The sequence below is a fragment of the Neolamprologus brichardi genome, chromosome 22 (genome assembly GCF_056152115.1).
Source record: "Neolamprologus brichardi isolate AB-2024 chromosome 22, ASM5615211v1, whole genome shotgun sequence".
Classification (NCBI taxonomy): domain Eukaryota; kingdom Metazoa; phylum Chordata; class Actinopteri; order Cichliformes; family Cichlidae; genus Neolamprologus; species Neolamprologus brichardi.
The window spans coordinates 15,697,572-15,723,025 of NC_142124.1; the positions used below are offsets into that span (position 1 = coordinate 15,697,572).

Consider the following 25,454-nt stretch of genomic DNA (forward strand, 5'->3'; position numbering starts at 1 on the left):
TGACTTGATCTTACTTTTTTTTTTCATTTGCTGGCTATTCTAGTGTTTTTCTGATAGCCCCCTGCCTAATGATCATGACAGTTAATGACCCATCATTATGAACCTGACAGCCTCATTTTTGTTTACTCATGAGTATGCTGAGCAACTGCTGTTCTTTAAAAGTTAGTGTTACATCAACTTATTGGAATAGCAATGAATAGTGACTCATTTGACACGATCTTAATAAATGGAAGGGGAAGAGTACCTGAAAGGAGAACTTGGATATAAGTGAAAATATTGTTCTTTCCAGTGGACTCTCTCCCAAAGGCCATTTGCAAGCATACCATGCAAACATATTGCCATATGTTTTCTCTGTTGGACTGTAACAATGAAAACTCATTTATATTACAAAACTACAGCACTGTGCAAAAGTGTCGAGCCACCTCTCATTTCTTTATATTTTCCTGGAAATAGGTGCAGTGTTTTATTGAAATATTTACAAGAATACAGGGAAGTAAAGTTTATGTGTCAAAACAGAGATTGAACAGTACTGATAAGCTTGAAAGTCAATATTTGGTTTGACCACCTTTTTATTCTTCAACACAACCTGACCTCTCTTAGGCAAGCTTCCTTGTCATTTCTTTAAATAGTCTTCAGGAATAGTTTTCCAGGCTTCTTGAAGGACATTCAAAGCTCTTTTTTGGATGTTGGCTGCCTTCTGTTCCAGGACAGACCATCCACTTTCTTCTACAGACATTGTAGACACTCACTATATAAGACCTGTTTTCCACTCATACATCAGCCTTGAGTGTCACCCTTCCACTGAGACTATTTGTGATGAGGCTTCAGTGAACAGTAGATTTATCAGCTGAAGGTGCTCTTCACTTCCGCTGAGGTCTTGGCTGTATTTCTTTTTCTATTTCATAAGGACATGACTTGCAGACGTTGTTCATCTGCTGTAGATTTTTTCCTCAAAAAAAAAAAAAAAGTTTCCTCAAACTTTTTAGGAGCACTCTGCACACCGTGGAGTGTCCCAAGCTTTTGGCTGATAGCTCTTTGGGAATTTGTTTGTTTGTGCAAAAACACTGTTTTATTCCTGTCAAATTGTGTTATCTTTAAAATTTTTCATAGATTCAACCAAAGAAAGTGAAACAAAATATGTGTTTTGCGATCGGTTGATCATAACAAAGAGCCTAAAGACACAAGTGGTTCTTTAGTTTTTTGTTACATGTAGACACAGCACTGGTTTATCCCCTTGAGTTAAGAGTGTTTTTATGCTATAACTATCCATGGGTCAGTGTTAAGGGAGTTTAAGTGAGTGACTTCCTTATGCTTTAAAAATTATAAGAAAGTTTTGCTCTGTGGAAGCAAAATCTAAAAATGAGGGGTGGCTTGAGACTTTTGCACAGTATTGTATACTGTGTGTATTATACTAGACATAAAGTAAACTTTAAAAATCTTGCCTTGTTTCCTCTCTGTTGGGAAAGAACAAGTACAAGTTGAAATATATGAATATATGATGTAATACTGTATACTGCATATATTGAATATCGAATTCCTTGTCTCTGAGATCTGATTGCTAGTGGTCAAAGTTCAATTAGCAACATATTAGATAAAATTCAGAATTTAAAAGTAGGGCTATAAAACCTGTTTTGGAACTTACAGCAAAAGTGCTTGCTCAGAAGTTGAGTTAACACCGGCACATGCTGTAACTTACAGTATTTAGTAAAAGCCTTCAAGAAGCAGACATCCACATCCAACTTCAAACAAACAGCTGCTATCCGGGGATTAAGAAGAAAATGAGAAGGGATATTTGGCACACTTTACAAATGGTCCCTGTGAGTCAATTTACCAGCCCATGCAATGTTTAGAGCAACACTTTGCGTGTCTGATTCAGAGCAGGTGCATGGTAATGAATTTTAATAAATGAGAGCTATTGTAAATGCGAGCAAAGACCTTACGTTTTTTTTCTTACTTTGCAGCACTCAATAAGGGATACAGCCACTACTTTTACAGCTGCTCAAATGGGAAACAGACTATCTGAAAACAACGGGCTGCCTTTAAATTGTTACCCCATCTGATATAAAGACGTCATCTATAACTGCTGGAATAAGAACTAGTTTCACTTTGCTGCTGCTGCCGCTGAAGGGAGATCTTTCTGTTCTGTATCATAATTGCTTTTGTAGACTGAGACTGTTAAACACACTCAACCACAAAGTGACTCTCGGTGTGTTTTTATGGGCAAAGTGATCTGAAGTGTGTGTGTGTTTTGGTTGATTTATTAGTTTGTGATTTCAGCTGTATGTTAGTGTGTGATGTGTATTACTATGTGACTGAAACAGAATGAGTTTTGACCTAAAGCAGCCTGCTCTTTAAATAAGACAGATGAGGGAAGAAGCGGTTGGCAAACGGAGGTCTGGTGACATGGAAAGACAGAAAAAGAGGGGAAAAGAGCAGTTGTACAGCGAGGTAGAAGAAGACAACAGTGAAAGAGAGGAAGAGGGCAGACAGATAGGTACAGGAAGTGAGGGAAGGAGAGAGAGAGAGGTGGAGAGTGAATCTGTCATTTCAGAAGCTGTATTGAATTGAGCTCTGCGTCAGGATGTGCTCTACATGCTGATGACCCTTCCACATGCGCACACACAAACTCACATACGTACACACACACACACACTTAGAGTGGGCCCTGCTTCGTTTTCTGACAAAGTGCTACTGCCCCCTGCTGTCCTGATGGCATATATAATCCACTGTTACCATGACAACAAAAGGGAGGAAAGGGAACTTGAGAGGGGATGTATAACGCTGCTGCTAATTTGTCTTTCTCCTACATTTTGTGTGTAATTACTTCCACTCGTGTGCTGATCTTTTCAGAACCAACCAAAACCAGCTGCGATAACCCGGGAACACCACGCTACGGCTCCTTGAATCGGACCTATGGTTTCAAGGTAAATCTGCACTCTCAGACTAGTGCCGTATCTTTCTACCCAAGAAGTGAACCCAGTAACTAATAGCAGCTGTTGCAAATGAAAGAGAGAGGAAAGAACGAAAGGCAGTAGAGGGAGTCAGGAAGAAAATAAAATGTTAAGACATTCAAATGCAGCGCTTTAAGATTCTTATCCACCGTGCAATGCCATCAGGGAAGCATCTTGTCAGTCCCAAACCACTTGCAGTATGGTAATGACTCCAGACATACAGCCAGAGTCATAAAGAAGCAAATTCAGTGACAACAGGAGCAAGGAGTCCTGCAACAGATGATTTGCCACCCACAGAGTGCTGATCTCTAACAGTGTGGGATGCTTCTGAAACTACTTGAATTCCCAAACCCAAGAACTATAGGAAATCCTTCAAGATTCTTGGAGAACAACCTGCTTACCTAGTACCAAATAATTATAGTCATTTCAACCAAATAACTAATAATTCACTGTTAATTCGTTATTTGGCAGGAAGAAAACAAGTAAGATATTTTATAAGGATTGCTACCTGCTACTGCACAGGAGTGAATTTATCTAATGGCTGATAAATATTACAGCATTGCCAGGTAGCAAACTTCATTATATGTTTGACTTTTGATTAGTCTCAAATTAAGTCTTGCTGAACGGGGAATGCAAGTTGATTTCATACTTCTAATATTTTAAGGAATACAATGGATGCTTGTGCATTTGCATTGACATGCCGCAACCACATCTAAACATCTATTTTAATGTACTTCATATTAAAATACTGGTCTTTATCCACACGAATTCACCTGTTGAAATACGAGTAACATTTATCATAGCAGTACAACACTATGATGCTCCGCTGAAGATATTCAGACTCCTCTTTACCAATCAGATCTGTTACAATCTCTTTAATGGCTTCTGTGTGCACTTCTGTCTGTGTCTTTATGCCTAGGTTGGGAGTGTGGTGTCATTTCAGTGCCAGCCTGGTCATTTGATTCAGGGATCTTCCTCCAGAACCTGTCAGCCTGATCTAACATGGAGTGGGACGCAACCAGAGTGCATACGTACGAAACACACTGTTTCAATTTGTCAGCCGCTCACCCTTTCATCCCTTCAGACTCTCACTGAAGTGTAACAATGTATCTGTCTAAACCCCGCAGCCCACGCTTGCAAGCAGCCGGAGAGCCCACTCCATGTGGACGTGGTAGGGATGGATCTTCCTGGGTTTGGCTACACCTTGGTGTACAGCTGTCAGCATGGCTACTTCCTGGCGGGGGGTTCTGAACACAGGGTCTGCAAGAGTGACAGCACTTGGACTGGAAAGATGCCGATATGTCGGGGTAAGTACTTCTGTCCTGCTACAGTCATTTCCATTGTTCACATTTTTCCTTTAAGTGTATCTTTTTTTGATTATCTGATCTGGAGCGTTTTAGCTTAAGTGACCAGATAGCAGTGTTTGAGCATGTTTAGCTCAAGGAGACTTTGTCACTTCACACACAGGGACAGACAAGCCATCTGGAGTAGGGGGAGATTTCCTGTTGGGTTGATCAGCCTTTGGGTTGGTGGTGAGCCTGGTGGTTCAAAGGCAAAACAGATCAAAAATGTCCCATGGTGTTTTGTCCCTTTGCTAGATTTACCAGGCAGGACCATAAAGGTGAAGTCATGCATTAATCCTGCTTTATCAAGCTTAAACTACAACCTTGTGAGCCATCGCAGAAGAAATGAAAGAATTGCAACATAACCATCCCGTACTGTACATAGTTAATACTGTAAAATATCAATAGCAATAACAATCCACTGTCTAGCAAACAATGCTACAATTATCTCTTCGTATTGTCTCACAAATTATGAAAAATGATGGAAACACTGAACATTTGAGCCAAAAAGTTTAAAGCGCACCCTTCAAATCTCACAAAAAGGTCAATTTGGGAGGTGCTTTGATTATATAGAAAAAATCAGCATAATCCCTGCTACAAATATGTAGTTGGCACTCCTTAAAATCTTTTACTTGGTATCGACACATGCTCACACACTGTCTTTTCTGAAACCTTCCACCACGGCTACCACCCAGCTGCCCTGGAGTAGTCTTTAAAATTGGAGCACTTCTTAATCCAATTTAAGGTTCTCGGACAAATAACCTGTTCCTGGCTTGCATGTATTTGTTGCCAACAATAGCTGCATCTTGACGTGATAGTACAAGCTGCTGATGGTGAATAGAAAAAGTGTCTTGAAGCCATTTTAAAAGGATCTAATATACACAGCAATTATTGGTCATTGATCATTAACCTTATTTGCATTTCAATCTACAAGTAACCATTAAATAGGTTTGTCTTGCTCGACCCTTTTTCGGCCCACTTCTCACTCGTCGTTGTGACCAAGAGTGACTGCCGCTGCATTTTAATGTGGTTACTTGTTAGTATGAATTGCACTCTCCCCTGGATAACATGGTTGATTAGGGAGGTTGGCTGCAAACTAAAGCATTTGAAAATATTTTGTGCTGTGCCCCTGCTGCCCTGCTCATGACTTTTGATATGACATTATCTTCTTTTTCTCTTTCTCTGGCTGTGTGTGTAGCCGGAGAGAAGAAGAAACCTGTGAAGCCAGTAACAGGAACCCCCAGCCCCAAACTAAACGGTCAGTTCTACTACTATCTTTCCTATTCCAGTCTTTTCATTCCTTGTCTATTGTTGACTTATCTATTCCGTTTTAGTCTGGCTTAATCTGTCGTTCGATAAATTCAGCTCAGCTCCTTTTCACTCTGCTACGTTCTGCTCCACAGTGCTGCTCTTGTTTTTCTTATGCTCTTGTCGATTTTATTGCACTTTACTGCTTTCTATGGTAGTTCTAAATAATTTATTTTTCCTCACTACACAGAGAAAGGTAAATTAACTACTGTGAAATTCTGCTCTTCTTACTCTTTTTCTGCCATACTGTATGCACTTATCTGCATAAAATACACACATGCTGAGCAGTTATATACATCAGTTTGCTACAACATTAAAACCACCTGCCTGTTGCCTGGCGAAAAGTTTAACAGAAAGAGTTAATAAAGCAAAGGCAAGGAGCCCAGTAAAAGAAGGCTTAGATCACTCTCTCTATCCAACCACCAGGACGCCCTGCAGAGAGCAATAAAATGTAAGTAGCATAGATAAAGGGATGAAGGCAGGGCAAAACGGCAAAGAAGAGAACCAGTTTAGTTAACTGTGTTGAGGTCAACAATGCAGCGAAAACTGAAGACAAATCATCACCTTAAGTAGTAACAGCAGACTCCACACAGGTGAGTGGCACTGAGTGGCAGGAACCCCAGACAAGTCACACCCCACAAGGCCAGATTAATGACACGCACAAAACTGATTCATGCAAGAGAGAAAGAGAGAGGGAGACAAACAGAGAGAGAAAATGATGAGTCAGCACAGGAGGACAGACGTACCATCATAGGGGTTAATGCTGTTTAATGCTGATTGGTGCAGGCAGTTGTTCTTGTTTTGTTTTTTAAAGATTGGAGCGGACCGTAATCTAATTCATATTCTCTTCTTTTTCGTAGTTCCAGATGATGTCTTTGCTCCCAACTACATATGGAAGGGTTCCTATAATTACCGTGGGAGGAAGCAGCCTATAACACTGAGCATCACCAGCTTTAACTCCACAACGGGGAGAGTCAATGTTACCCTTAGCAACGGCAACATGGAACTGCTCCTGTCAGGCATGTTACGCTAGGTTTAATTGTTCAGTAATCTACTGAAAGCACTTTGAGTAGATTACCACATAAGTGCTGTGACACGACAGGCCATCGTTGTAATAAAATGTAGCTATAATACTACATTATGCTGTATTGATCCATTGGCAAAACTGTAAGCAAGCAGAATTGAGAGCACTTTTATTCTTTATTGTTGCTTTTTGTTAATGATTGAAATTCATTTCTTTCTACTATGCTTCTTTACAGCATTGTTGTACACACACATTCACTCACTCACTCACTTACTCAGACAGACACTTACTCACACACATACCTCCCAGGGTCGCACAATAGTGTCAGCAGGGGGTTAAGACCCTATTAAAACACAAATCCTGTTGAAGCTAGAATTGCTTCCTGGAGTAGCAGAGTGCACAAACACCATATCACAAAACCGTGCCGCTATCAGACATTCGTCTTCTGGCTTAAAGGAGCAGCTTTAGATCAATAACAGCTAAAGCTGCACTCACACAGTCACAGAAAGGCCAGTGGCCAGTTACATAAAACTTGCATGTTTTTTTCTGTTTAAGATGTCAAGTTTTCTTTACTCAGGAAATATTTTGAAAGGAAGCAGGGGTTTGGTGTTTTGGGAAATGTGCATACTTTGTATTTTATTTCCAAAAGTGAAGCTGGAAGAATATATCAGTTGGCTATATCTGTATTAGATTGGAGACATGAAAAACAGCCGTCGCTCTCACCTTTTTATGAGTTCATGAATTGAATTTCTTCGCTTAACTTCAGTTTCCTGGTTTTCTCTTTTAAAAAAATCATCCATTTTTTAAAACAAATATTTTCTTTATTTTGCAGCTCCATTCACTTTGCTGTCTTTTCTTTGTATCCCGATAAAATGTCAGAACTAACGACATGTATTTCGCTGGTGCACCAGACAAAGTAGAAACACGTGCTGTAGAATCTAATGAACTATAGTGAGCAAGCCATTAAACCATGTACCATGTGCAAACCAGAAATCACGTGTTTATTTTTTGTCCTCTAGGAGTGTACAAGGCGTCCGAGGCCAGGCTGTTGCTGCTGATGTATCAGGTGAATTATGTGAACCAGGGAAACCAACTAAAAGATTCAGCCATCTCTCCCGCCAAGATTATAGATGATTCCTGGACCATGGATGGATTTGTAAGTCCCAGCCGATAAAATCAACCCAACCATATTCAGTTGAGCTGCATTTACATTGAAGCCATTTGACTTTATGTATATATAAGTCAGTGAAATATTTAAACTACACCAGCTATCAGAGACTACCTTCTCTGCCAAGGCCAATGTTCTTTCTTGCAATTTTAAAGACAGCCCTCCAGATCGGAGCCAACATTTACTGTGTCCCTTTGCCTTCCCATGCACCACCTCATCACCAGGTTTCACAACATTCGCTTTGGTAGTTTTTGTGAAATCTTGCCAAGGGAGGAAAAAGAAAATAAACAAACCTCCCTGAAAATACACCTTATACAAAGATTTCAGCAAAACCCAAACATAATCTTCGATTCATTTGCTCAGTAGTGTTGACATGAAACCAGAAGATAACCATTCTTTGTCCCTCTGTTTTTCTCTTCACAGTTGTTTTTCTTTCCTCTCCCGCCTAAACAATTTCTCAACCGCTCTTTCTTTTTAATCTACAGGTATCAGCAGAGCCCGATGGCTCTAGTTACGTATTCCAGGGTTCCATTCAGGGAAAAGACTATGGACAGTTTGGACTGCAAAGATTGGGTAATTCTCTTTCGATTTTGCCAGCAGCACCAAATAATACTGGCTCCTTTGGAATTCAGCAATGGATGACTACAATTGATAGTAAAATCAGGCAGACTGCTTCAAACTAATTCAGTAAGTAATCTTGGAGCTTCTAGTGACTTTATTGCTGCAACAGGGACAGCCATGCAGTGTATTCTCAACTAGAGGAAAAGCTGCTCTTTAGACTTAAAAGGTTGGACCTGTGCAAGAAGACTACAAGCTCCCGAGTCCAATGTAAGCTGCAAGTCACCTGCAAGATGCTAAGCAGAAAATAATCATTATCTGGTAGCATCCACATCCACTTCCAATTACCAGAGCCCCTACCTTTATTATCATAGTTACAACTAATAAAAATGTGCAGTCGGTTATTTGCTGAACAACTCAGCTTGAAAGCCTTTTGTTCCAAACCCGCAACAATATTTCTTGTTGTATCAAATCACTTTGATGACAGTATATTTCCTGGTTTGCCGTAGGTCTGAATATGTCGGAGAGTCAAAACTCGCCACCCCCCCAGCTTGGTACCAACAGCAGCTCTGTGGCTATCGCCATCCTGGTGCCTTTCTTTGCTCTGATCTTTACCGGTTTTGGCTTTTATCTCTACAAACAAAGGTATGTGTTGAAAAAAGTAAACCTGCACATATCCCTTTGAAGTGTCATTCAGCTGCATCTCAGCAGCTGAAAGGAATACATTCCTGTCATTGCATCGTGGTTTCATTTCTGTTTTCCATTAACAACGTACAAAAAGCAAAAAGGCATTGTTAACATTTTAGGAAGCTGTCTAATTCGTGATAACAATGCCTCCCTCAATGGTTTGGTTGTTGCAGTGCTCAAAGACAGTTAAGTCACTGTCTGTTGCAAACTGTGCCGCAAAACAACTCTGTTTAGGAGGTGGTAAATTGGATTTTTCAGAGATATGGTTTAAGCACAAATGACTTGTGTTCGCATTGTTAACAGATGCAAATAACTTCTGTTCTGCTGTTAATATCTTTTAAAAAAAAAGGCTTGCTGAAGGAATTAGTTTTGGATGAGCTGATTGGAATCTCACTAGGCTTCCTAAAAAGTGCAACACGCTCTCTAATCCTTCTTAAGGCTTGTTTACAATGCTTCTACTCTCAAGACTGCATTCTGTATTGTCCACTGGCTGCTCAGTAATGTTAACATTAATAGGCAATTAGAGCATTTCTGCTTCTCCAATGGTGTATTTATGATTTCTTTATATGTGTGGTTTTCTTTGTTGTTTTTTGCACAGAACCACACCAAAAACACAATACACAGGATGCTCAGTCCATGAAAACAACAACGGCCAGGCCGCCTTTGAGAACCCCATGTACAACACCAACGCCAAGGCTGTGGAGGGGAAGGCTGTTAGGTTTGATCCAAATCTAAACACCGTATGCACCATGGTTTGAGGATCGACTGACCTTACTTGAATTTAATGACTCAGATATCCAATGGGACCACGGCTGGTAAGAGACAACGAAAGACAAAAGCTCCGTGCTTCGATGCAAACTTCACCATGAACGACATGGTCTGCACACTGATTACAAAAGACCTTCATTCCCAGTCCAGAAACCTAATCGAACCCAGCTCTCCAGCTGAAACCAAAACCCAGCATTGGTTTCCGTCACTGAAAGCATTTTGTATCCGCAAATGAAATTTGAACAAGTATGAACACAAAAGGTCTGCTGCCTTTGATAGAAGCAAGCAGCCAGTGTGAACTCAATGGGAGATGTAACATCAAGAGATGGAAAGGGATACTATTGAATGGAAAACCATACTGGCTATTATCTGTCTCTAACCCCAAGACTCAGCGGGTCATGGATTCTTTATAATTGGATTCCAAACCAGATACATCCATTATACTCTAACCTCTTATTTAACCTCTCTCACTATCTATAATATGAGTACTAATGATTAAGCCATGACCTGCTAGTTGGACATCATGACATGTTATCACAACCCAATGCCAAATTTTGTATGTCACACAAAGTTGTGAAGAGGAGGACCCAGAGTGGGATCTATGATCACTCGTGCCTGGAGAAAGAGAGCGCACATCGTCAAAGCCCAGCTGTAGTTGGAAATCAAAGAGATAATCCACTAAAAAATATTTTTCATATGTAACATGTTGTCAAACTGGCTGTATTAAACAGGTCCTTAAATATGGAAAAAAAAAAAAGAACAAACGTAATCACAATGACCACAGATGGGGAGATGTGACATGAAGATGATGTCATAAAAGACACTGTGATGTTAAGAAAACTGTTTATAACTATTTGGTTTCAACACTGACAGTACAAAGAGAACACTGTCACCAGCAGACCATCAGTAAACCGGACTAATGCTTTGTGAAGAGGAAACTATGTCTGAAACAACCATGGAATACAACACCCTAACAGCCAGACAGGACAACCTCCTGTCTCCATTACAACCAGAGGCTGGTATTACCAGCCAGTATTTGTCTTTTTTTCTATTGAAATGGGATCTAAGATGGCTAATGTTAGCAGACAGTTGCAAAAGTTGCTTTGAAAAGAGACTAACTCCTAAGCGAAGGATAAGGGCATCCTTGGAGATGGAGCTGTAATCCTAACTGAACTGGGATTAGAGCACAGCAAAACTAAAAGGAGTCTAAAGGGGAGCTAGCACTTAGAGAACGGATGAGAGACTGTCTCATCTAAAGGATAAACTGCCTCTTCCCATCCGATGGATAAGAGAGGAGGCTAAGGAGATGGAGACAGGCCCTAACTGAACTGGAAGTAGACTAAGGGAGTCATTAAGAGAAAAAAAGAAGATTTTGAAATTGTAACCCAGCCAATCAGAGCCTGTCTAACCTGAAATCATTTACTGGGAGAGGTCAGCCCTCCCTCTACATAATGAATCAGATCAGACAGAATATGAGGTAAGATGTTCCTGATCCTGCGAATTTAAATGGATTTTGACCAGAAAGACACTAAATGGATACAGAGGACTCTGATGGACTAACAAAGAGAAAGACTTTGACAAACAGAGGAAGCTCTGGCACTAAAGCACATTTCATGGGAACACTACCTGTCTGCCCGCTGAGAGATGGACTAGCATAGGGACGGAAAGGTTACTGACAGGGTGAATGGCAGACACAAATGATGACAGGTACACATACAAAATCTGGAGAGTCAGGTAGAGACAAGTGGTATTAACAGTCATGCAATGAGACAGACAGGTTCAAAGAAGATGAGCCTGGTCTCGGACTGTTGCAGGCTCCATCCATGTCTCCACTTCACAGACAGTTTAAACACAGATTTACAGGCTTACAGAAGGACAGACAGGAGGCAGAGACAGACATGAACTGATAGACAGGCTAAAAGAAAGGCAACAAGGTTGTAACCCTACAATTGTGGACACTGTTCCACTGTAATTCTGCACTCTGAGAGTGCTTATCTTCTTTCTTTCTTACTGCTGCAGAATCTTCTGATCTGTAAATCTATTGCATATATATATTCGGGAGCATTCACCACCTATATTTTTGTGCTATATATTTACCACAGGGGAGGGGCTAAAGGGTAAAGACAGATTATAGCAGAGTTTTTAGAAAAAAAAGAAAGAAACATCGGAATAAAAGACATTATAATTATGTGCTATTCACAGAAGTCACAAGCAGTATTTTGGTTTCTTTGTAACATTAAGCTGGTTTATTTTAATTTGTTCTGTATTTTGAAGACCCTCACACATGCACCGTCTTTCCCACTGGGGCAATCATGAGCATCAGTGGTATTGTTGTTGTCGTTACTGTTGAGATGCAAGGTTTGCCAGCAACAATTATGCTTTTTAAATGGTTTTAGGCTACGTCCACACGTACACGGGTATTTTTGAAAATGGAGATTTTCCGTTTTCGTTTTAAAAAATAATCCCGTCCACACGTAAAGGCAGATGCCAAAGCAACAGGTGGCGATATATTCCTAACTGTGCAGAAATGTTGGCCAATCAGAAGTCTAGAAGCCTCGGTGGGAAAAAGTAAACAAAGCTGGGGCATAGAAGCAGAACCGAGTCGTATGTGTGGAGGGACAGTAACTGTGTGTGTGTATATGTAAGCATTTAAACACTGCAGAGAGTACAATTAACAGTAACAGTATTGTAGAAATTCATTTCACCGAAACAATAACGTGGCGCACAGTGTGACGTCAAAAAATGCGCACACCTTTGACGCTGCGTTTTCTGCATTGCCTCCGTTTTTCTCGTCCACACGTAAATGCAAAAACTGAGTTTTCAAAAATATCCACCCTGGCCGGAGTTTTTAAAAATCTTTAAAAATCGTTTTCAGTGACCAAAAACGGCGTTTACGTGTGGACGAAAGGTGCAAACGCATAGAAAAATCTGCGTTTTTCAAAAATACCCAGGTACGTGTGGACGTAGCCTTAGTCTACATTTATCACAGGTGGCAGATTTCCAAAACCTGGTAGAGTTTGTACTTGTTTGCCATTTTTCCGAATCCTGCACTGGAGATGTTGGACAATAAAAATATGTAATTATCTCCACTGACACACCGACAACATTTTAAGGGTGAAGCTAAAGACGGAGTAACAGCTGGGATTTCTGAACTAGCTGGCGCAGTGAGGACACAGAAAATAGTGAATTAAAACTCTTGTACTTTTAAAAATAGCTGTTTATTTAGTTATGTTTTAAATCTATAATAGATTAGTAGTATACTTTAACAAACCTTTTTGTCATCATGGCAACACAGGAAGTCGATATTTTAATGGAGCCCATTTGTTTGATAGACAAACTCTCATCCAGCTCCATCTCTGGATATTTTTATCGTCTCTTACAGTACAAGGCCACAATAAAAGAAAACAAGTGCTTATTAACAATGAAAACTGATAAAATTGCCCAAAATTGAGTTTTTAAATAGATATATTGATCAAATTTGAGTTACATAACATGTCATATTCTATTTCTATTATATATTTTATATAAGGAAACGAGACAAACATAAAAGAGATTAACAAATACTTGCAATACTTAGGATCTGTTTTTCAATACATTTCAGAATTATGACAATTTTTAAATAAATTTTATTCAGTTGCAAAACATACACAGTTTAATCTGCAGGAACCAGGACATTATATCTTACTTGTGGCAGCTAAATGTGTCTGTTGCCACATAAAGTGTGTATAAATTAAAGACTACTTAAATTACATATGTTGATGTTGTTTGATAGTTGGTGCACCAACAAATAGATGATGCTTTTTGTTAAGCCCAAAACATGTTTTAAGGACAATATATGAGGAAAATATGATTAAATAGACAACTTGATGGCCTTCTTGTAAAGCGATGCAGCAAAGCTACTATTAAAAAATATATTCAGCTCACAGCGCACATGGCATCTGAACCCTACATATGGATTTCTTTCGTGTCTCAGTATCTTACTCAGGATGCCTTCAGTGTGAATCAGAATCACACCACAGACAGACCTGATCGTCTTTAGGTGATCTTACAATCTATTTTGCCGGTTTTCTAACATCCACATCATGTTAAATCAGTAGACCCCATTTGACTCTTTAGGTTTAAAGGTTTGCATTATCTTTGGCACTACAAGTCTCCAACATGAGTGTTGCTCAACAACAGACAGATTTTAATGACATGCATGTCTGTGTTCAAATCTTATAATCTATTTATAATCATGAACTGACCCATTTATCATAATGCTTGACTATTTGAAGCCAACGCTTGTTTTTTTTCCTTATTTCATGCATATTGCATAAAAGCAGCCATATGATCTCAATTTTATTTATTTATTTATTTTTTTGTTGTGATTGTTGTTGTTCCAGTGTGATCTGCCACCTTTTGATAAACACTCTGCAACCTCTTCTATATTTTGCCCCTATCTGCCACTGTTGATGCACTTGATATCAGCCTTTCTAATGTACCATAAATGAACCATTGCTGAGAGATGAGTAGATGTTTGAGTTTTTGTGTGAAAGCTTTCAGAGTAAATTAACTATCACGAGGGAAGGGCCTGGTAGTAAACCATATTAATTGGTCTTAACAGGAGGCAGAAATAGAAGTATCAATCAGCATTAGTCATTGTTTTGCAGCTTTGTTGCTCATTGAATAAAACTGTTTGTTTTTGTTGTTTCCTTTTTGAAGAATCTGGTTTCACGAACGAAAGGCTGAATTTTGTTAGTTTTGGGGTCCCGCACATGATAGATAACTAGACTTTTTAATGAGTCTGGGTGCCAGGGTGAACAAAAACATCCACTTTGTTTTAAGAACCCCCGCTGCTGTGACCACAGGCGCCAACCACATCCAGCTGACAAGAAAACTCCTTTTAAAGTCGTTACTGATTTAAAGGCAAAGGTAGCTGCGGCTTCCTTGTTTATCCATGCTGTGACTGTGCCGCACTTCAACGCTATCATGACATCGTTTCTTATTACAGGTCGGATTGATTGTTACCGCTCTTGTTGTTGTTGTTGTTGCTTTTGTTGCCGTTTCTTCAGTATGAATCTGACACAGTGCCTACCAAAAACCACGAGACCCTCCCTTTCGCTCTGTCTCACACGCATGCACACATGCATACATACAAACACACACACACACACACACCTGCTCCAGCGCCCTCTGCTCCCCTCACTCGTCATCAGAGGTCATTTTTTTCTAAGCTTCAGTCTATTTTGCCACAAGCTTTTCCTACTGACTGACCGCAATAAGACCCTTGTGATTTGAAAGACTTAAAGCCGTTCCTGCCTGGGGGACATTGGAAATATTCACCATTTGAGAAAAAAAAAAGATGAAATATAGAATAAAAAAGTGTTTTGTACAGAAATATATTTTTATGATGAAATAATTTGTAAAATGTATGACTCTATTATGTAAATTTTCAATGCAATGTAAAATTAAAAAAGGCTAATTGCTTTTGTAAAAAAAGAAAGTGTGTTTTCCATTATTGTCTCGTTACTTTTAATGACTTTCTGAAAACTGTAAATTGTAACCACTTTAGCTGAGTTAGAAAAGAAGCAAGAAACAGGGAAGAGGAGACAGCGCAGTTTTCACTGGTCAAAAGGTAGTTAAGCAAAGGCATGCACAAATTTGTTCAGGTATATGCAGTAACAATAGGAAATTAGAAGAGCCCCTTCATGTTACGATATAGCAGAGTCTGCATCTGGCCAATATTCCCTTTACAGGTGAGGAAGACCCCGACATACTTAAGCATATTCATTTAAGGCAGTAAGTAGAGGTGGGGGGATTGAGTCAAATATCAAGAGCATCGATACCTGCGCTGGTATTGGTATTGAATCGATACTTGCACAATTGGATCGATACTTTGCTTCTATTTGCTAAGTTTAGTATGTAGCTTGTTGAATAGTGTTAAATTAATTAATTTTTTAGAAATAAAAGTTTTGTGTTGACTGTCACGTGTGTTGTATTTATATCCTATAGAACATTTAAAAAACAGAGGTTGACTCAAAGTGCTTTAACATAAATAGACACCCAGAGTGGAAACAGTGCAAATAAATGTAAACTCGGCTTCTAATGACACTCATCTTTTATCAAGATGGATGTCAGTGTAAGCTGTTTCTATCGCATTTAACCTGAGACTGAATTTTGTGTCATTTCGATACAAAACTTAACACAAATATGAAAAAACGTTTTCAAACCAGGCTCCAGATGCTTTCAGCGTCAACTCCAGACCTCCGACAGGTCTCGCACACAACAGCCATTTTATCACGTGAGGCATACTGCTCCGACGTGCTAAGGTCACTACCTGGGTTATGCCATGTCGCAAATTTTTTGAGGTGCTTTTGTGATATTTAATGGATCGGATTACATTTTTTTTCTCCTCGACATCCGATCCAGTAACTTAGGTCAGGATCGGACTGATACCGATACTATACATCGGATCGGCCCATCCCTAATATGTATGCATTAAGGCCATGGTAACTACATAAATTACAAAAAAACAAAAAATAAAAGTGCAAAAAACTACAAAAAAATTTAAAATCGTTTTTGTTTTCTTTTAGTTTTTTACACACATTTCTAGTTAGAGAAATTTCAGAGGTATATCTCTCAAAACTGTAAATGCAAAAAAGTTGCACAAAATAGTTTCCAACCACAGGAACTTTAATTTAAATTTTAAGTGTCTTCATAGTTTTATCTTTGAGATGCATCTTTTTATATGTATATATATAGTGCAGGAAAAACAAATACAAATTTGCAAAAAAACAGCATGTGCATCAGAATAAACTATTTCCAACAGTGTCATTTGAGTTCTAAGCATCCCAGTAACTATACAGAAAAGCATAAAGTCAAACATGACTTTTAAAAATACCTGTATAGCTTTATAAATGCCGAAGGGAAAAAAAATACGTTTCCCCAGGAGATATAACGTCACTTCCGGTTATGGCAGGTAATGGCGGACATGCGATAGTTCCCGCTGATGTCCAACTTAGGAAGTGTTATGAACAGCTGATCAGATCGGCAAAGTAAGGAATATAATTTTTTTGTTGCTGCAAGTGATTTTTATGCAATTTTTGCAAAGCCATATGTGGAAGGAAACCGTGACCTGGGACAAGCTGAATGCATAAGATGCAAGTATAACTCTTCATGTTTCCTATGCAAAAAAAATAAAAATAAATATTGCGTTAGTTTATGTGGATGCACTTCTACCGGGATTTAAAAATAGTTAGGCAAAACGGAGCGTTCCCACTCCAGTAGGCCTTAAAGGGTTAAAGACATTTCAGGTCTCCAAAAAAAAAGTTTCAAATTGCCTGAAAACTGAACGTTGTGGTTGTTTTATTAATTAACCGAAAATGCAAAATAAATAAATAAAGTTCAATTTTCATATGTGAATAAAAGGCCAAAGAAAATAAAATTTGTTGGCTACATTTAGCTAAATTTTTCAAAATGTCAGTGTAGATGTGGACAAAACCTTAGCTGGGCAACTCTGTTGATAGTTAAGTAAATTACTGTTGGTCAGATGAGTAATCATCTTTATTGATAATAATCTGTAATGTCTGTCAGCTGCCAGGGACCTCTGCTTCAGCTGAAGATGAGAACGATGCCTCTACAGCTCTGAAACTGCAACCACCAGCTTTTCATTTGGTAAAATGTTGCTCTGAGGGAAACTAGCTGTTAAGGAGATGTAACTAAAATAACTAAATGGCTCACAGTCTCTGGTCTAATTCATCCCAAAGGTGTTCTTTTGGGTTGAGGTCAAGACTCAGGCCAGTTAAGTTCTTCCACACCAAACTCACTCATCCAGGTCTTTATGGACCTTGCTTAATGCACTGGTGTGCAGTCATGTTGCACACCAGTGGGGCCATCCCCAACTGCACAAATTTGGGAGCATGAAGTTGTTCAAAATGTCTTGGTGTGCTGCAGCTTTAAGAGTTCCTTTTACTGGACAAGTACTGTTGGTAACTCCTGGCAGCCATCAAACCCAGACTAGTTTATAGGATGTCAGGCAGAGAAGCATGATTCGTCCCTCCAAAGAGCATGAGTCAGCTGCTCGGCCATGGAAATCTCCTACACATCAGTAACAAACTACATTTTTACTAGTGGCCGCTTGATGCTGCCTGTAAAAGTGAGTAAATCCCATGAGCTCCAACTTTATGGCATTAAAAAAGCATGTTTACAGCCTGCTGTAACAGATGGCTTTTCCTGCGAAAGATAAGTTCTCACTTCTCATAAACTCCATTTGCATTATTTTTTATGGCTCATCCACCTCGATACCTGACTTAAGAGTGTGGCTGCTTTGATTGGCAGACACTGACACCACTGGTGCTTGGTAGATCTGAAACAAAATCAAATAAAGAATCCAGGAAGGTGGGATCTACTGTGGTTGAAATTGTACTTTCAGATACAGAAAAATAAAAAAACATAAATAAAATCTACGTAGACACTTTTATGTTCTTTCAGCATCCTGTTTTGTATGTTTTTTTTTCTGGTTTTTCTCATTCGTATGTTTGTCAGTACATTGAAGACCGAGATCATCAAATAATTTATCTGAACAGGTTTCACGTCTTGTGCTGCATGGTGACAGATGAAATGTGTATTTGTAAACTGGTGAATACTCAATGTTAGCAGAGACGCTTGATTGTGTTGCTGACAGTTTTATACGAGAAGTGTGTAGGGTACCATTTGATTCTTATTTTATTTACCTAATGCATCCACTAGATGGTGCCAGGTGAGCTCTGTAACTTTGTTTTGAACAGTTCTCTATGTCTGTGTTTCCTACATCATACCTTCAGCTGATCGGAGACAATGATGCGAAAAGAAGTTAAACTAACCTGAGACAACATCAGCAGGAAACCAATTTTTTATTCAGAAAGCATGGCCTAGATTTTAGACGTTATTTATTTTTTTTAAGTTTCCTGAAACCCTTTGATGTAAAAGTTGTTCCAAAGCCTGGATGCAGATCAGAACTCTTCACGTCTGTTAATCAAGTTGCAGCAATCTGGAATTTGTTCAGCTATCTGTGCTCCAAATCTGAGCAAAAGGAAAAAAAGAAATATTTGAAGAACAAAGTAAAAAATAAAGTATGTTTGATGTGTGCAGTTGCCCTTGATTTTCTTCAGCTTCGCTGTGCTGTCGGTAGATGGAGCCAGGTGACCTGAGGAAGTGCCTTCTGCAAAGACTGCCAGCCTTTACAATGTGCTGCCAATACGTCGTCTGTTTATATATTTATAAAATCCAGGAATATGCCGTTAGGTAGTCAGTGCTCTCATGGAATATTAAAAGCACACTTTACACAGAATTACACAGAATTAGATGGAAAATTCAAGAATGCTGTTTATCAGTCAAACTGTGGTTTGCTATATCTTAACAAAAATACACAATTTTTCTTCAGGCGTTACAACATTTATATGTAAATATCCCTCCAGTCACATAAACACACTGTGACTGGAAAAAGCAATCAAATCTTCCCACTTCACACATCAGTCCACAGTAGACAAAACAGCAATAAGAGAAATGTAATTACACAAATTAAGATTAGATTTTTTAACCCTATTATCATAATTTTTTATTTTATTTTATTTATTTATTTATGCCCATTTTCTCTACATCCCTACTAAGCTGGCTGCTTTCAGCCAGTAATTGTGTTAGCTTTTACCTAAGGTTTATTTATTTTATGCTTATTTATTATATCCTGTTATTCTATTTACATTATTAATTTAGGTTTTACCTAATATTTATTGATTTTATTCTTATTCATTTTTTTTTACTTCTTACGCTATTTATATTTATATTGTATCCTGTTCTTATTTATTTTATCTTTTTATCCTGTATATATTCTTATTGGGTCATATCTCCAGTGTTTCCTCGGAGGGGGCTCTCTGCACCGGGGCTGTGATCGACTGTGGCTGCTGGGGCTCTGTCGGTCTTCTCAGCCTGGCTGGGGGGCTTCTTTGCCTCCCTCCTGCTATGTGCCCAGCCTGGTGGCTGCGGTCTGTGACCGGCTCCCGGTGCAGACGGTTCCCTGTGATAGTGTTTCCTCACCTGGCTCATGTGTGCCCAGCCCAATTTTACTCTTTAAGTGCGTGTGTGTGTGTGTGTGTGTGTGTGTGTGTGTGTGTGTGTGTGTGTGGGGGGGGGGGGGGGGGGAGGGAATGTATCCATGATCGTTTATGTTAATGAGAGTGTGGGGAGTGAGTTGGAGGGCGGGGTGGGCTGCTTTTAACCATGTAAAGCACTCTGTGCTACATTTTTGTATGAAAAGTGCTTTATAAATAAAGATTGATTGATTTGCATTTACCACGGAACAGCAGCAGATGGCGCCATCTTACCTCTAAATGCCTCCACAGTCGTATCTGTGAACCAGCTCTGTGTTGGCAGCAATCAGCTGCAGAATAGTGCCACTGATGAATCAACCAAAAAACGTGTGGATGTTGAATTATCTCATAATAAAATAAACCTGTGCCTCATTATGACAAACTTAGTCACAGGTGTCGTGAAAAGAACAACAAATATGAATGTGTGACTTCTTCGCTCTGAGCTACTAGAATACAAAGGGTGAACATTGAAGAAAAAGGCTCCGCTCGGTTAAAATGTATGCTTTTACAAGGCAGGCTAAGGGAATGGGGATGCTTTAAATATGACTGCTGAAGTGGTTCTCGAGGTTTATCACCTTTAAACAGTAACACTGCCCAGTGCTGCAAAATATGATGTCATGATTTGATGTGTGCATTTGCACTTGGTTTTATAGACTGTGTGTCATCAGTGGATGGAGCTTTGTGACCTTTGGTACTTAATTCTTGTACCCAAGTCAAAAGCATAAAACATATCAGATATGCTGCTTAACTTTACAGATGGACTAATTGTGAGCAGTTCAAACAGTTGCTATATATTTCTTCCTGACACAGATTGCATAAAAGAAATTCCTCCAAAAACTGTCTTTCGCCCTCTCGAAATTCAGTAGCACTTTCCTTTAACACCTTCCTTTTTTAAATACTTTTTAATTATGCCCTCTCTGGCGGAGACGTGTGTATTACTCTAAGTGGGACAAGCCGGGGCTGCAGGGTCCAGGGGAAAGGATAATGATGCAGTGAAGCTCCTCGAGAAGTCCTTTGGTGTATGAAGCCCTTGTGTACCCATGTGAGTAGAGAGCAGAGAGTGTTGAGAGGGTAATTGGAACAAAGTCAAAGACAGAGATCATAATTTGTCCCTACTGATCCATTAATGAAAGGAAAAGGTTGTTTGGGACCAGGTGCAGATGCAATTATCTACGTTTAGCATGTTTGATTTTACCCTTTTAATTTAAATTATATTTCCTTTTGTTTTCAGCCATCCTGCAGCTTCCCTGTTGGAGATTTGAGACGGGATACGAGGAAAACACATACAGGTCATAAGGTAATTCAGTTTGGTGGTGAAGCGTCATAAAGGGTTAACGGAAGCATTGAGAAGATATTATTTAAAAAGAAATAGAAACTGAGCAATTTATAGTACATTTTATAAACAATTCTAAACCTTTGAAAACCACAATTTTTAATAATAATCCAACAAAAACCAGCTTTCATTCTTTTGTCAATCCTCTGCTTTTTATTTTTATTATACTCTCATTTGAAACTGCATTTTCTTCTGATCTCCGGGCTTCCTGCAGTCTTCTGACGCAGAGCTTTCCCTGATTTTCTCCAGCTTTCGGTCTTCGACTCCTCTCAAATCAATCTGGGATTAAGCTTGATTACACGGATACCCCTCTGGGACGCTTTATTTCAATGAATTAGTCGAGTGAATGAACAGAACTGCAACAGAACGGTATTTTGTACCAGCCACATAAATTATGCATAGGCGGCAGATATCAGCTAGCCTTGATCATCTTTTTTTATGGTTTGAATTCATAGTGAGCGAAATTGTTAATTGCCAGCCTTGTCACATATAATCTGGAGTGCGTTTGATATACAGTCGGGATGCGGTCCATATATGTTGCTTATATATTCATGTCGTGATGGAGGTAGTGTGAGTGTAGGAGACCTAGATGAAATGTTTGTATGCTGCTTTAAGTTTTACAGTCTGTGATTATTGCCAGAATTATTGTAAACAAACATGAAACGTGCTTTTTTTGTATATTTTGCATCTATCTGTTCGGTTAAACTACACAGGTTTCATGTAAATGCTCTAATTGAAGCTGACCACAGTGATAACGTTCATTATTGTGAACGAGCCCTAATTACTCCTACTTTAACAGGTAAGGACGGAACAAAAGAAATTCCACATTTTTTGCAATTATTAGAAATTATTTCACACATAGATAAACTTCTACACTCTCTCCTTGTTATTATTGAATGCATATGAATGTTAAAATAAGAGTTCAGTGAGTCAGAAGCATAATTTTCCATGCAGCAGTTTTTATTGTGTCTGTCCCAAAAATGGATTAGGAACAGCCAGAGAATGGGATATGGGTCCGACACTCACCTGTGTTTTTGTGGCAGCACCATGGGTCAAGTCAGATCTCTGGAAATCAAATCTGTAGCTGTTGTGAATAACTCTTTAAAGGCTTTAAATCCTGATTCTAATATCCTAAAGATATTAGAAATTTAAGTTATTAACCAAACTCTATATATTCTACGTGGTTGGATGCTTGTTTTTCGAACATATGCTCGGTCACAGCCGTTTCCTTTTCACAAGCACGAGTAAAGATATGTGTTCACCCTACACTGGCTGTATTTACCAATTGATTAGCATGACATGCTCAGCCATGTCCTACATCGAGAGGCTGCAGTGTTAGATTAAATGCCGGCTAGATCCTCATCAGGGAAAAAAATCAATGGTTGTTGTTAAGGGCGAGTAGCGTCCGACGGGAAGGGTGGGGGATGGAGGATAGTAGAGTCACTTTACATGGTGTGTCCTGGGCTGTTTACACTGTGGCGCCTGCGTGTATTGACCTGGATAGGAAGCCTGGGTAAGGATTAGAAGGAGAATTTGTCACTGTGCTTCTCTGGCTTGGGCTTTCTTAATAGTAATCGCCTCTCGACGGAGCCAAGACTCTCCTGTGTTTGCACAAATTTCCACACAAGTCATCTACTTCTTGTTTTAGATTTATTTAGATTTAGGTTTCACATTATGTTAATGTTTTCCAGCCAGCCACATGCAGTCAAAATAAACTGCAAAGGATGATGATTTGCCAAGATGTGTTTGTTTGCGTGTGCACTGTAGTTCAACATGACAAAAAATGAGGAAGTTTTAGAAAAGGCCTTTAGAGAAAAAAGAAGTAAAGGGAATAAGTCTGCGTCATATTATTCAAGATTTGGACATCATCTTACAGACAAATCTTGCAAAATCAAACACAATGAAATCTGATCTGTATGTGGTATAAATGTCAACGAATTAAACAATAAATCTGAAGAATAGATGTGCAAATAAGGACTGAGCTCTCACCTCTGTTAGAAAGAGACTGAGCGGATCATAACCAAGGTCCAGCACGCCACACTCGAAGCACTGCACACAAGACAACACAGCTAATGATGCCTTTTCCCACCGAGTCCACATTGGTTAAACAAACTCTCATATCTTTAAAAGGATAGGGACGACAATGACAAAAGCTGGATCGTTTCTGTTGAATCTGACTTAAACCTCACATAAAGAATTGTTCTCTGCGGCACCCTGGCATAGACTTTATGAGGCAAGCTAAGGAATGCAATCGACTGAAGTTGCAACGCACCCTTTGTTTTACCTCCTTAAAGAGAAGCTGAACTACTTACCCAGTCTGCTAGTCCACAGCCAGTGTCTCTGATCTCCATGCTGTTTCACAGAGGTATGCTCAAGACAGCTAGGCAACATGTCCTTGCCTCAGAAAAGTTCAGCTATCTCATCTCACTTCAACTGAAGAGGTTGGCGAATTGTCCCACTGTCACAAGTTTTCTTCCTTTTTCTATGGACCGTATCTCAGGAAATCATAGGAGTATTCTTGAAGTATACCATAGTTCAACTATGCACCCCCAAAAGCAAAAACCTCATTTTCTTTTGCCATTTTTTTTTCATGATATGGCCTATAAAAAAAGATATTGACCCTACAATAATACAGAGAAAACCCCAACAATCAGGCGACCCCCTATGAGTTAGCACTCATAGGGGGTCGACAGTGGCAAGGAAAAAAAACAGTGGGAAGGAAAAACTCCCATTTCACAGGAAGAAACCTCCAGCAGGACCAGGTTTAGGGAAGGGTGGCCATCTGCCTCGACCGGTTGGGGGTGAGGGGAGGGTGGCAAGACAAAAGACACACTGTAGAACAGAGCCAGAGACGAATTATAACTCCTGATTAAATGCAGAGTGGTGTAGTCTGTAGTTTGTGAAAGTTTAAGAGTTTGGTAGGTCTTGCTCTTAACAGTCTGCACAATGTTTAGGATCAATCAAAATAATGCCTCTGTCTAAAATAAAGCAGAGCTGACTGGAGAGGGAAATGTTTTTGTTATGCATAGTCATAATTTTCAAAAATATCTTAAAAATATTTTTCTTAAAATATGTATTTTCATGGACTGTAATACAAACTAATGACATATTTAACAGCTCAGCTATGCTCCCCAAAGCAAAAAGCTCCCTTCCTTTTGCCAGTCTTTAGATGTGTCAACCAAAAATGCAGATCAATGTTTAAAAAAACGAAGAAGCATGGACTGTCAACTACAAACTACACCAAAAAAGTCAAAGACCGTTACTGTGGGTAGCGCTTTAAGAAAAATAAACAAAAATGATATCCAGTATGTGCTGTAAAAGTAAAGCTAGAATATCACAAGTATTCTGCACCTTTCCTCAGTTCTTTGAGTGGTGCTTGATGGTGATTTCTTTAATTTATTTTTTTTCTCAGTGCTTCTATATAATTATCTTATTTTTTATTTTTCTTTCTTTAATTTTTTTGCTTTCTTTTGAGTAGAAGTGGGATTAAGTTGTTTGCAGTAAACGTTCATGAAAGTGTTTCCATGACCACATGAAGAAGGGTACATACCATATCTTAGCCTGTTAGAAGCTGATCTGATCATCTGTGAAGTGCTTTTGGTTTCCCGCCTTAATGGCTCTAAGGTAGGTAAATGCCTTCTGAGCCCTGCCAGACCACAGTGACACCGTTGGCCTGGCATGTGTGAAGACAGACCCTGTCAGCTACAGTGTTTTGAAGAAACAAGTCATGTGCAGTAACTGTACAGTACTGGTCCTGCCTGTCATAATATTGTGTCATTTCAGCCAGTAGAGTCTGCTAGCTTGGAAGCACTAATTAGGTGCTAGCAAAATAAACAGAAAAAACAACAACATTGTTTTGTAGACAATGCTTTACTGTACAGGACTGCGGCTAACTATTGTCTTTATTATCATTGTTATAATATTTTTTATTGTACATTTGTCTATAAATTTCTCATAATGAAAGGGTGATGCTTTCAAATATCCAGTTTAGTCTAAGAACCACCTGAAACATTACTATCCTGTTCTATGTTTCATGCAAAAGCTTCAAATGCTCTGCCAACATTTGACATTTTTGTTTAAAAATGAATCTGTGCTTATATACGTGCCAGTTACTTGTTGTTAAACTAATAACTAAGTAAGTAGTACCAGTTTTACAATTACTATGATCAGGAAGTTGGAGAACATATTTTAGAATGACAGCATTAACTTAA

The 25,454-nt window shown here is 39.1% G+C and overlaps 1 protein-coding gene across 3 annotated transcripts in view; it reads left to right on the plus strand.

The window, feature by feature from the left end:
* csmd3b (CUB and Sushi multiple domains 3b) overlaps nucleotides 1-12,285 on the plus strand; it is a 370,269-nt gene extending 357,984 nt beyond the window's left edge. For all 3 annotated transcript variants that reach the window (XM_006787920.3, XM_006787921.3, XM_035906501.2), the window contains exons 64-72: nucleotides 2,851-2,924; nucleotides 3,871-3,982; nucleotides 4,079-4,258; nucleotides 5,493-5,552; nucleotides 6,463-6,621; nucleotides 7,646-7,782; nucleotides 8,280-8,367; nucleotides 8,862-8,997; nucleotides 9,638-12,285. In XM_006787920.3, coding sequence (XP_006787983.1) covers nucleotides 2,851-2,924; nucleotides 3,871-3,982; nucleotides 4,079-4,258; nucleotides 5,493-5,552; nucleotides 6,463-6,621; nucleotides 7,646-7,782; nucleotides 8,280-8,367; nucleotides 8,862-8,997; nucleotides 9,638-9,797 — 1,106 coding nt within the window. In that variant the 3' untranslated portion in view covers nucleotides 9,798-12,285. The remainder of the gene's footprint in view (nucleotides 1-2,850; nucleotides 2,925-3,870; nucleotides 3,983-4,078; nucleotides 4,259-5,492; nucleotides 5,553-6,462; nucleotides 6,622-7,645; nucleotides 7,783-8,279; nucleotides 8,368-8,861; nucleotides 8,998-9,637) is intronic.
* Nucleotides 12,286-25,454: the final 13,169 nt, after the last annotated feature.